This window comes from Phyllopteryx taeniolatus, chromosome 11 (genome assembly GCF_024500385.1).
Source record: "Phyllopteryx taeniolatus isolate TA_2022b chromosome 11, UOR_Ptae_1.2, whole genome shotgun sequence".
NCBI lineage: Eukaryota > Metazoa > Chordata > Actinopteri > Syngnathiformes > Syngnathidae > Phyllopteryx > Phyllopteryx taeniolatus.
Window position 1 is genome coordinate 23,398,078 of NC_084512.1, and position 13,082 is coordinate 23,411,159.

Consider the following 13,082-nt stretch of genomic DNA (forward strand, 5'->3'; position numbering starts at 1 on the left):
AATCTGGTGTCAATCACATCCAAAACCCCCCCCTCCGACACCCTCCTTGGAGCCGTTCCAGACAGCAATTGGTCACGTGCTGTCAATCAAAATCAGCCACGGAGGTGCTGTCCAGCACCCAACCCCCCCCCCCCCCCCCCCCCCCCCCCCCCCCCCCCCCCCCCCCCCCCCCCCCCCCCCCGGTGTGAGTGACAGGCACGACGGTGTCGCGGCTCGCGGCGACTTACCACAGACTCGACCGGAGTTCGTTCCCGTTTATGGCGTAGAACGTGATGCAATGCTCTGTTTTCGCGAACGTAACACCGCCCACGACAGCGACACCGGCACACGGGGAGCGAGGACGCAGCCCACGGCGGGTGTAGCCTAGCTAGCTGGCCGTATGTGTGCAGCGGTAGCCATTGTTTGAGTTGTCGGCTAACATGGCAACGACGACGGCGGCGGCGGCGGCTCGGGACGGCAGCGTCGGCTAGACGGCAGCTCGCAGCCTTGTTATTAACGGTAAGCCGTTAAGCAGCACTTTCACCGAGCTCCTTTTTAAAAACGGAATGTTTAAATGCACCATAGGTGACCGTTCTCTCAGCAGAAGACACTGGAACGGCGTCGGGACTCCTGCTCGCTATTCTTCACAGTTGCCTTCATTAACCTGCCTTGTAACAGTTTAAACGCGACATTTTGACTTTTGTTGTGGCCTTCTGTGCTAGTGTAGCTTGTGAGCGACTCACAAGAGGGCAATGGCCTTCTACAAACGTCCTCGCAAAGGCCTCATTGACGAGCATCCCACCGAGAAAGCGAGACATCCCACGATTTCCTATTGGCATTCATTTTTGTTTTTGTTGTTTTGTTTTTTTTAGCCCTTGTAAAAGGCTATAGTGCACCGGGTGGCCACAAAATTAGGTACACCTGCCCCACCACACACACAAGATTGATGATGACACAAAGGTATGCCTGTTGCAGCTTTGTGTGTGCATCTCAAGGATGGTGTGCATTCACAGGCCGCCACATGCATCATGTTTTGATTGATGCTGTCATTGCGCTTGCAGTCGCTGCACTGCATCATACTGAGCTTAATATTTCCGTCCCCTTCTCAGGCTAAGCAAAAATACATAAGAAATAGTTATAGTCTTGCCTTTCAAGTTTAATTTGTATCTCAAATCATCGTTCCTCATTTAAAGGAATGGAAATGCTATTAATCTGTTGGGGACTCAGGATCATTTTGAGCGTTATGCTTGTAGAAAATGGTATGGTAATAATTCCTAGATGTTTCAAAAAATGCTTTATAATTTGATTTCATTTCAAAGTACAATACTACTTTCAGTTACATATGTCTGTGACTTTGTGCCTTAAATGCAATCACTGTGATCAATTATGCACGCATTGAGATGACAAACTAAAGCCAAATGTTCTCATGTCTGAGGTTGTTTTGTTAAATATATGAAAAAAAATACAATTAATTCAAGACTTTTCTAATGTACTTGTTTAGCGTTATAACAAAGGGACAATCTTATTTATTCTACTGTATTAAGTATGGTATGATTTACGCTCCTATTTTTGTAAAAGCAGAGGGTAAATTGTAAAATTCTTTAAATTCAGGATGTTGAACAGGGATGTGGTGTTGTCAGTTGTCGAACTGTGCCGAGCGCAATCAGGCCGGTTTCAACTAGCGCCAATAAGACGGCCTTCTGCAACACACCTGATCTTTGACTTTTGGCCAAAGCCTTGCATGTGTCTGAATGTTTCATGAGGCCATTGTACACTCAGACTTGCACTGAGGTGCATTTTTTTTTTTTTCTTCCGCCATCTTGTGTTACCATAATGTAAACGTATTCACGAGATGAAGGTGGAATTTCAAATCAAATCAATAGCAGCATTAGAACTCCTTTAACTACAGTGAGTGTTTTAAGTAACATTTTCTGATCTCTTACCAAGCTTCTGTAGTTGTTTTCATGCTCGTCATTACATTCGGGACTTTATTCATCCTGTAAGGGAAACTAAATCACAGCAGCAATATTTTAACATACACACTTATATTAATAACAAAGAAACAACTAACAGAGTACAAACAAAAATAAAGAGCAGGACTGATGAAGAGTTAAAATAAATTAAAATCTAATCAAAACAAGATTAAGATGTTTGTATGTGGTAAGTAATGACAATTGTTCAGCTAATCATTCTGTAATATAGGTTTGAAATATATTATTGACAGTGATACATAATGACACATTATAATGCACCCAATATGTAAACGCCTGCATATGTATTCATGATAGTGCTATTGCACTCTGGAACTTGAAAGAAATGAGACGTAATACAGGTGGCCAAAGCATGGACCCCAGAAGAGGCAGCACAATGTCCACGGTTTGTTTAGAGTGTTATTTTTCTTTTTAAAAAGCTCATTACAAACGTTGTTGTTGTTTTGAGAGGCTGGAACCGTTTGACTGGATGAAGTCTGCTAAGAGATCTCAAAAAGCTGCAACAAAATGCCAAAATCCAAAGAAATTCAAGGATAGACAAAAATAAAGTAATTGACATCCATGAGTATGGAAATGCTTACAAGTTCATTTGTAAAGCTTTAGAATTCCAGCGAACCACAGCGAAAGCCATTATTCTCAAATGGAGAAAACATGGAACAGTAGTGCCTCTTCCCAGGTGTAGCCTGCCTGCAAAAATGACCCCAAGAGTACAGCGATGACTCATCCAGAAGGACACAAAGGAACCCAGGACAACATCTAAAGAACTACAGGCCTCCCTTGCCTCAGTTAGGGTCAGTGTTCATGACTCAATAATAAGGAAGAGACTGGGAAAAATGGTATCCATGGAAGAGTTCTAAGGCAAAAACCACTGCTGGCCAAAAAGAACATAGGCTCGTCTTACTTTTGCCAAAAAGAAAAAAAAAATCTGAATGATTTCCAAGACTTTTGAGAGACTGTTCTATGGACTGACAAGACAAAAGTTGACATTTTTGGAAGGTGTGTGTCTCGTTACATCTGGGGTAAATGTAGCACAGCATTTTAGAAAGAACATCATACCAACAGTCTAACGTGATGGTGGTAGTTTGATAGTCTGGGGCTGCTTACTCCTGATCAGGACCTGGACGACTTGCTGTGATTGATGGAACCATGAACTCTGCTCTTTACCAGACAATCCTGATGGAGAATGTTTGGCCATCAGTTCGTGACCTCAAGCTGGAGTACACTTGGGTTCTGCGGCAGGACAATGATCCAAAACACACCCGCAAGTCAACCTTTGAATGGCTTAAAAAAATATGAAAGTTTTGGAGTGGCCTCGTGAAAGTCTGGACTTGAATCCAATTGAAATCCTGCGGCATGACCTTAAAAAGGTCATTAATGCTTGAACCCTCCATTGAAAAAAAAAATCTGCAAAGGAAGAGTGGACCAAAATATCGTCACAGAGATGTGAAAGATTCATTGCCAGTTATAGAAAACGCTTCATTACAGTTGATGCTGTTGAAGGCAGCCCAACAAGTTATTCGATTTAGGGGGCCGTTACTTTTTTCACACCCGGCCAGTTAGCTTGTTTAAAAAATGTTTTTTTTAAACTTGATAAATAAAATCACCATTTAGAAAGTGCATTTGGTTTATTTGAGTTATCTTGGTTTGATATTTACATTTGTTTGATGATCTTTAAGATTAGAGTGGGGAAACTATGCAAAAAAAATAGGAATTTGAGAAGGGGTCCAGAACTTTTTGTAACCAAGTATTTTTTCCCCCCAATTTCATTTTTATAATTTTGAAATTTTTTTAATATTTATTTTTTTTTCAGTTGTGGTCATTCCACATGATGAGTGACAGTCCCCCAGCCAGGAAGCACAACCTGCCCCTCTCTCCCTCAGCTTGGGCCACACCCTTGCTTTGGCTACCCTCCTAAAGCTCCCCCTGCCCACCCAACCAACCCCCCCCCGGCACCCGCCGAGATGACCGATAGGAAGGAGCCTCCCTTCTTCGACGACGACCGCGTGGGAGCTTTTCACCACAAGCTTCCCCTGTACGACCCCATGGAGCTGTTCATCGAGACCCTGACTGGGACGTGTTTTGAGCTGCGCGTATTGCCCTTTGAGGCCATCATCTCCGTCAAGGCCAAGATCCAAAGGCTTGAAGGTAAGAATAAATGTTATGAAGATAATGCTTTTATTGTCTTTAATTCATTTACATTTTATACCTCAACAGGCTTTGGTTTATAAGCATCTGTGTCCGTCTGACCTTGTGCAAAATACCTCAGTGTTGTGTTTCTGTGATGGCCCACACCACTCCCACTCACCAATGGTAGCTTGGCTCCAGTGCCAGGTCACCGAGTCACTTGCTCACTTCGTTGGCATTCCCCAGTTTTCTCTTTAGATCACCCCTTCATTCTCACCATTCTTTCACTAGACTCTCCAGCTCTCAGTTCTTCACAAAATGACAAATGTATTCACTGTTCCATTAGTATCCCCAATGAAAACAACACAAGGTAAAGCAGTCATGCTGTATTACAAATAATAAAAACAAGAGGAACGTGAGGTCAAGCGCTATGGGAAAAAAAACAATTACACCGCAATGTTGTGTGCGCCCACTGCAAATTTGTATGCCAATTCGACCTCATTTCTCCCTTTTTATTGTTTAAAGCTCCACTCTCACTTGACATAAATTGTAAATCTTCCCCCGCTATTGGCACAGGAGCTGAACGGCAAAATTCACAGCAAGTGTTTGATCCATGAAAAGAGAGTCACAGAGTATCATCAACAGGTTGCAACACAGCTACAGAGACTGGAAGAGTCACAGAAAGGCATAGAAGTGGACTTCCTTGGAAATGTTCATGGCTCAAAGTTTCACCTTTTCCGAAATGTTTCCTTTTGTTAGAGAACAGCAAGTTAGGCAAAAAGTACTGAAATGTTGAACATTGGGATATGTGCAGTCACAAGTGCAGAGAAGGTGACATTTGGTTCACCTGTAGAAGTTGTCGTGCATTTTAGATCATTCCAAAAGTTTTCCTCGAAAGCCTTAACCTTTGGTGAATAGTGTACGTTGGTACCATTACACCGATCGGCCCCAGTATGAGGAAATGTTCAATTTAGCGTCTTGGATAACTTAGCAGCGACAGAACTATCATGTCATCCATCTCTAACCATTTTATAAAAACAAAGTGCAAAACCATTAAAAAAAACAAAAAAACTGGCCCATAAATAAAGCCGAATGACTCGAGTGCAGTGCAGAAATAGAAAAACAACGAGAAGTGCAGAGCTAAACACGATTGGATGAGCAATCGACCGCAGGCTACATGAATCAGGTCTCCATTTGCAGTAGCATTGATCTGTCTAAAGAGGGCAGTCATGCATCAGCTTTCGTGCCATGAACTATGGTCACTTGTAAACCTGTGGCGCTCTCTATTGATTTCGCTCATGGCGTCTTTGTGTGTGTGTCTGTGAAGGCATCCCAGTTGCCCAGCAACACCTCATCTGGAACAACCTGGAGCTGGATGATGAACACTGTCTCCATGATTATGGGTAAATGCTCTTTGCCAGCCCCACATTTCATAACTGCATCGACACCAAATCTGCTGGAGTCGTTATTCAGCCACGCTTAATGAATAACATTCGTTGTCTCGCTGTTGTCACTTCAATCGCCACACGACCCATCACAACGCTGCACGCTTTGTAACTTTTGGAAGCAGATTGTAATGAGAAAAAAAACGTTTTTGGTGTTAGTCAAACATTCAAATCGATCTGGAAATTGCTTCTATATGTATACCCCAAACTTGGCCTTATTTCCTCCATGGCCTCTGTTGGAACTTATCTTTCCCGCTGCATTAATTAATAATCAGCTTGTGTGCTTTTTGCAGCATTGCGGAGGGCTGCACTTTGAAGCTGGTCTTAGCTATGAGGGGAGGTCCAATCAACACCAGAAGGGGTAAACAAAAGACAACTTAAAAGCTCCACATGAGCTTTTTTTGAATAAATCAGGCAGTCTCTGCTGAAACTCTTCTTCCTTTCCCAGTAACCATGGAGGATCCTGTGAAAGAGGTGGTGGACTCCATGGAGGGCACAAAGGAGGAGGGTTGGGAGAAGAGCTCGGCTAACAAACAGGTCACGTTCGTGGTCTACCGCGAAGGCGACCAGCTCAACTTCTTCCGGGTGGTGGACAGGGGAGATGGTTCCCTCACGCCTCTGTCGGAATCGCTCAGGTCTGCATTCAATTACTGTGAAGACCCACCTATTTACATTTCTCTAGTCACGTGCAGGGCAAGAATGAGCTGTCACATGGCACAAGACTGCACACACTGTTACCTTACTGATTTATATTTGATTGTTTTATACGTGGCCTAGAAGTGTTTTTCATACAAATATTTACTATAATTCGGGCTGCACTACTATAACGTAAGTTGGTGGTAGACTTGCGTACGAATTGGGGTTACAAATTCACCGTAAACTGAGGATCCCGATTTACACCATTTTACGTATGCACACTTTTCCAGTGGCGGCTCGGTGTACAACATGTGCACTGAGGGGGACGGCGGCGGCGGCGGCGAGCGCTCCGCTGCTGCTCATAGCCTGGAAAACTCCATCACCATGAACAAAATGAAGCTGCTCAAAGCCAAGATGGAAGACATGAACATCAACAAAAAGGTAAAACAGACATTTTTCTGAGCATCTCTGCCTGGAAATCTCCTCACAGTTAAGTTTATCTTAGAGTGGAATTGGTCAGTAAGGACATAATGTTGCTTTTCCTCATTTCAAACGGTGCCTTTGTCTCAATTAAAAGAGAGGCGCATTGTCTACTTAAATGCTTGAGTAGTTTGAATAAGAGCTGTGGTGCTTCTTTACGTTTACAGCGGAGAAGTCCCAAGCAAAAAACGCTTTAACACAATCTATTTCTAATATCTTAACGCACACAATTATTTTGTAGTTGTAACTGTCTTGTGCACATTGTACATCTTCATTGTACAGCCGAAGAAGACGAGTAAGGCAAAACCGCGTCCCCCCGTTGGCCTCCATCCCTGCGGCGGCCACCCGACACCATCCATCACGCGACTCCATCAGCGCCTCTTGCGTTCGCTCCCGCAGATTAACCCGTCTCGCCAGCTCAGTGGACAGCTACCTCCCATAGCAGACCAAGAGCTCCCGGACTCGTCTCCTGCCGGCGCGGCTGCTTCCGTGTCTTCCCACACACCCGTCCCGAGACGACCGCCTCCCTCTTTCCCTTCGCCGTCTTGCTACATGCTTCAGGAGGAGGAGCCGTGGGAGACGTGTGCGCCCTTCGCAAAGATTCGGCCCCCTCCCAAAGTCTCCCGCTTGGACATCGGCGGCACCAGGCTTATGAGGGACTGCGTGTACCCTCAGCTCCCTCCGTTGTGCACCAGGAGTTCGCCCGAAGCCGCGTTCGAACCGCTCAAGCCGGTCGGCGAAGCGGTCGGGGTGAGTTTATTAGAGGAAGCTGGCGGGATGGTGGCGCCGTCACAGACCGCCGCGTCGTTCGGGGAGCTCGCGGACCCTCTGAGTCTGGATTTGTCTTCTCGATCGGAGGAAGCTTGTCGAGCCTTCGACGTCGGGGCGCCGCACCAGATGCCGCTCCCGCCCTCTCCTCTCAGCGCTTGGACGCTCGGGACCGGCGGCGACACCCTGACCAGCAGAGCTGATATAACGCAGCTCAGCACTTCCTTCCATTTAAGTCCCCCCTCGCGGTCACCCGCTTCCAGCTCCCCAAAGCCACGTTTTCAGCCTTTTGACTCCACGCTCCCCCTTCAAGTACATTCCGCAGCACAGCTGAAGCCGGGCAGCCCCTCCCCACTCCCGTCCATGATGTCAAGTCACGCGCCGCGCCTGCGGGGCGCAAAGGTGGAGTCGCCCGGCAAGAGGCCCGAGCTTCTTTCCAAGAAGGAAGCCAGAAGCATCACCAAGATGGCCAACCAAGCTTGTAGAGAGCAACTGGGCTCTCTGTGCAAATCGGAGAGCCTCGCCTCTCTCTCCACGAGGCCCGTTGACGGAAGCGGCGTGCGGAGAGGCGGCCTGGGCCTCCCCTTACCCCCTGCTACTCCCATAGGACAGGGCATCCTGGGCTCCAGGCAGCCTGGCCTCCCTCAGGAAGACGCCGCTCGACAGACGTCCTTGCACCGAGCGGCAGCCTCCTCACACACGGTGAGAGCAGACGGCAATCTGTTTTTGTTCTGGAGGGATTCGCATCACCGTACAGTGCTACCTTCACTTTTGAGTGTTCGGAGTTACGAGTAGGGATGCGGATACCGATTTTCTGTGCGATTATTGTAAAAATGCTCCAATACTGCGACATCAATACCACTTCACCGGCCCGACATGGACGGGTACGGCTCAGTAAATTAGAATAGTGTTAAAAGCTTAATTTAGTCAATTTACTTCAATTCAAAAAGTTCAACTCATGGAGATGCACTACACCCACACACACACAGTGAGGTATTTCATTTTTTTTATGTATATTGTTGATGATTATAGCTTACAGCAAACAAAAACCCCAAATTCACCATCTCTAGAAACTATAGTATAACCCTATTCACAAAAAACTCACCTTTTTGAGCTTTCTGTAATGCTGAAGAGGCCACATGATGGCTCCCAAAGCCCTGCTGAATAGCAAAGTAGTCATTTGTGTCAAGTATATTGAAGTGATACATGTCGACTGAGAGACTAACATCTTTGCATGTAGGAGGGAAGGAGTTAAGTTTAGGCTGGGCTGTTAGTTGAGGTTTTCACCACATGTGCATGCACACACGATTCAACTATCAATATATGCATTTGTAAAAATTCCAATTTAATTGCACTTTTTCGCTGTTGGCGGCAGGGCTCGGTCTTCCTGTATTCTCAGGATGACTTGAATTTCACCGAGATTCATGTTCAGTGACAAGTTCGCCAACGTCTCCTGGTTTTAGATAAAAACTTTATCTGTTGAGCATCTACAAACAATTCTCCCATCTTTAATATTTCACCTTTTGTTTCCCCAGGCCAACAAATGTCTTGTGTCTAGCGGGGGAGTCGTGCCTCCATTCGGGAGAATTGGTAAGAAAGACACCAGCTTGTGAATACGTTAACCCCCCCCTGTACTATCAAAGTGTTTATTGAGGCACTGTTCAAAGATTCTATGAAGGTGTTCTTGCATAGGCGGGCTGTTTTTATGCAACGGCCTTCAATTTAAAACGAAGTATTCATTATTGCTGAGAAGAGGACTGGTGTCTGCATACAGCTGGGCTCATAAATTTATGTAGCCGTGCAGGGTTTGTGAAATATTGGCAATTTAAAAGTATGATGAACGGGGACCATCGAATTATTTTCTTTTGTTTAACGATTGTGCTACTTTTAAATGCCTTCTAGTATAATTTGAATCGCATTAATAGTAAAATAAGCGTTTTGTCTGATCACTGTCATCTTACAAATTCTGGAATTTAAGAGCACCATTGTGTGGTGGTATGCAGTGTTAAAAGGAAATTGAAATATTTAGTCTCTGTATGGAAAACACAACACAAGGTGCATCTAAAAAAAAAAAAAAAAAATAGAATATTGTTGGAAACTTTATTTCTGTAGTTCAATTTAAAAATACTGATGATTTTTATATTCACTACACACAGTGAAAATATAATTTGGATTATAGCTTACACCAAAACAAAAGCCCCAAATCGCTATCTCACTATCGCAAGAAATTTCAATAAAGAAATAGTTAGGAATTGTATTTAATGAATCTCTGATTTTCACTTTAGAAATTGAACGACTGAAATAAAATATTTTCTATAATATTAGTATTTATTTAATGAACGGATAATTGTATGTGTACGTAAGCGGTCGGCCGGGTTGACCACCATGTCAGAACTACGGAGCAGGGTATGACAACCCTTTCGTCAGCAATTTTCACCGAAGACATCAAACGGCTCCAGTCTGTCGTCGCATGCGTCATACAGCACGGCTCGGATCCAATTATTGTCTGATTTGTTGCACACCAAGATGCGCAAAAGACAAAAATCCAAACTCGGAGCCACTTCCATTTTATTTGTCTTTTTTTGCCCCCTCAGCTCATCCAACTGTGAGCTTCTCATTATCCGCTATTCCTTTCCTTTGCCAACAGTTTTGACAGGACGATTGGGTTCAGAGTAAGTACAACCATAAGAAGTCACACAAATGCGCTGCTCTGCAAACAACTAATCTGTAGAATCCAGAGGTGGGTAGAGTAGCCGAATATTGTACTCAAGTAAGAGTACTGTTACTTTAGAATAATATGACTCAAGTAAAAAGTCGTCGTCCAAATATTTACTTGAGTAAGAAGGTCCTGAGTGATCAAACTACTCAAGTAAAGAGTCAATGGTGAGTTTTTTTAAATCAGCATCAATGTCAAATAAAATAAAAATGAATACTATATGGGAGTCCACACACACCTGCCACCATTTAAAATGAAGTTCCCCAGAAACCCTACAGAAACATTATTTGCTTTATTCACTTAAATGACTGAATGAAGAAGCTGTTTGCTGAACAGACTTACTCATCGTGCGTGCGCGGATGATAATAAATATAAACATCTGCAGTTTACCGCTAGGTGTTTTCTCAAGTAAGAAGTGGGCTGAAATATGCACGTATGGGCGGATGCTGTTGTTTTTCGGACTCTATAAACGCGTGGCTGTTTTTCTTCCCAAAATTTGCCATTTTGATTGGCCTGCGAAGGCTGTGAGTGCGGTCATCTGACTGCCCTCGTGCAGTCTGATTGGTGAATTGAGGTCAAACGACACCAGTGTTCATGTTGGGTTGGCGGAACAGCGGCCAATGCGGAAGTCGAAGATTTAGTCTAAAAATGTATCTTGCACGCAATAATGGATAAATAAAAGCCATGTTTAGCTTTTCTACTCGTTTTACTGGTAGCTTTGTTCCTTTTTCTCTTCACGGAGCGGGTATTGAGCAGCTTCTTTGTCAACCAAGGGCTGGTTTGAATCTGTTGTGCATTTGAGTTCATACTATTTGACAAAAACTTGAGTGTACATGTAGACTGCTACGTTAGCTTTTTGCAACTAGCCACTTTTTGGTTAGCGGCCATGTACTTGTGATATTTCGGTAGTTTTTTTGGTAATCAAGGACTTGATTGTGGTTATTCTATCACTGTTCTTATTTTCGTTTGTGCTGTTTGATAAGCAGGCGCACTAAGTGAAGATGGAGACGACTAGCTTCTTGCGCTAACCCCGATTGTCTTAGCGGCCATATGCTTGTCACGTGTGACCCAAAGGTAGCTTTTTGTGAAAATGGAATATTGTGTTGTGCATTTGATTTGAGTCCATCTGTTTGTGCTGTTTGACAAGAGGGAGCACTTGAGTGAAGCCGTCGACTTCAGGCTGCCGTTTGTTTGGCTGCCATATGCTTGTCACTTGCGATCAAAAGGTACATTGCATCAGTCGCTGATTAGCTTTAATACTTGTGTGACGGTTAACAGCATCAGCAACGCCCCCTCGTCATTTGCCGTTAAAGTTATGTGGCTCAATATATTTATTGTTTTTCTACTCTCTCAGGAACGCCGACGTACCACCTACCTCCAGTCAAGGCCCCCATGGCCAGCAAGAAGAAGAGTTCTAAGCACTGCTTCCTTTGTGGCAAGAAGACAGGCCTGGCCTCCAGCTACGAGTGCAGGTACGAGAGCTTGTTGCCAAAATTGAAATGGAATCCAGTGCCCTTGTACTTGTCTTTTCCTCGCTCTGGGCCGTCTCGGCTCCGCTGTGAGTACGCGACCTCGTCGGCCGCTCGTTCGGCCGTAAGCTGCGAGCCGGCGTTCTCGCGGCGACATTACGGTGCATCGCTCACGTCTCCCGGGCTGAGCGGAACATCCTTTCTGATGCAACCGCGTGAAACCTTAAACAGCGACTGCTTAAAAAGGGAAGCTCCTCCTCTTGTCGACGCTAACAGTTTAATCAACTGTTTTAACGCCTTTGACGAATTAAGTCCTTTTCATCTGGAATTCTGTTCCTCCACTCCTACATTTACACCTATTTACAGCCATTAAAAAACAGCCAATATAGCAATTATCTTGAAGGGTCGGTCCCTGTGTTGTGTTTAAAGCGTTTTATGGGTGCATCTTCCAATACAAATTAAATCCTCGGTCACAACTTCTGCCACGTAATGTTGTTTAATTAAAAATAAAACACTGCTATTTATAGATTGGATATGCTTTTGATTGGTCAATCAGGTGCGGCAGCAACTTCTGCGCCGCTCACCGCTATGCAGAGACACACGACTGCTCGTACGACTACAAGGGGGCGGGGAGGCGCTTCCTGCAGGACGCCAACCCGCTCGTCACCGCTCCCAAGCTGCCTAAGATCTAGAAGACCTCTGACCCTACTAAGGAGGACACGTTCAGCCTTGATGGACGGATATTATTCACCGATGTGTGCTTTGGTTTTCTTGTCCATCTTAGCCAAGGTGAAGTCTCCTGTTAAAAATTGTGGACAAACAGCAGATGGTCAATGTGAAAGTGTTCCTTTTATTTGCTCAATGAATCCATCGGTCTGTGCACGTAGGTAGGTTGTTGTTTTTTTGTTGTTGTTGTTTTGCAAAATATCAGCTGCATATTCAGGCATTAAAAAAGAAAAAAACAAGCGCTGATTGATTTCCGTTGGACAAGTCTTGGCCAGATGCACTTTAGAAATATCATATTTAAACTTATTCTGGGCTGAGGAGTCTTTTTATTGATTGTCTGTGTTTGTCTCATAAAGTGTTGTCATCGATAGATTATTATTTTTTTTTTTTTTAAATTGTATCCTGCACCTCAAATGTCTTGTTAAACAGGAACATACAAATAACCACACAACTGAACTACACCCACGTGTGTTTATATTTATTCATGAAATATTTAAATTCAAGTATGCAGCCTGTGTCTGTGTGAATGCCAGTTATAATTGTGTATAAAAGGGGGGGGGGGGGGGGGTTGGGTGAAGGGAGCAGGATATTTAAATGTATTTAGTAAGTAAGGTGGTGGTTGCTATAAGAATCTTTTGTATTTTGTCTTTTTAAAATTCTCAGCCGTTGCAAAAATCTCCAATGCTGTCATCATATCTGCAGGGGGTTTGACTTTGAATAAAGTTTCTTCCCATACCTTCAGATACAA

General features: G+C 44.3%; 1 protein-coding gene across 3 annotated transcripts; it reads left to right on the top strand.

Moving 5' to 3' along the window:
* Positions 1 to 179: 179 nt before the first annotated feature.
* Positions 180 to 13,082, top strand: zfand4 (zinc finger, AN1-type domain 4). 3 transcript variants are annotated; one of them, XR_009790855.1, is made up of 11 exons: positions 180 to 498; positions 3,781 to 4,115; positions 5,422 to 5,497; positions 5,833 to 5,900; positions 5,988 to 6,174; positions 6,466 to 6,616; positions 6,938 to 8,125; positions 8,959 to 9,013; positions 10,071 to 10,095; positions 11,494 to 11,611; positions 12,165 to 12,303. XR_009790855.1 is itself a non-coding variant. In XM_061790326.1 (10 exons), exons 2-10 carry the CDS (start codon positions 3,932 to 3,934, stop codon positions 12,298 to 12,300), a joined length of 2,163 nt encoding a protein of 720 aa, XP_061646310.1. In that variant the 5' UTR covers positions 180 to 498; positions 3,781 to 3,931; the 3' UTR covers positions 12,301 to 13,082. The 3 variants fall into 3 exon arrangements, 1 of the variants encoding a protein (XP_061646310.1); XR_009790856.1 differs by lacking the exons at positions 10,071 to 10,095; positions 12,165 to 12,303 and adding an exon at positions 11,287 to 11,365 and having other exon boundaries at positions 11,494 to 11,616; XM_061790326.1 differs by lacking the exon at positions 10,071 to 10,095 and having other exon boundaries at positions 12,165 to 13,082.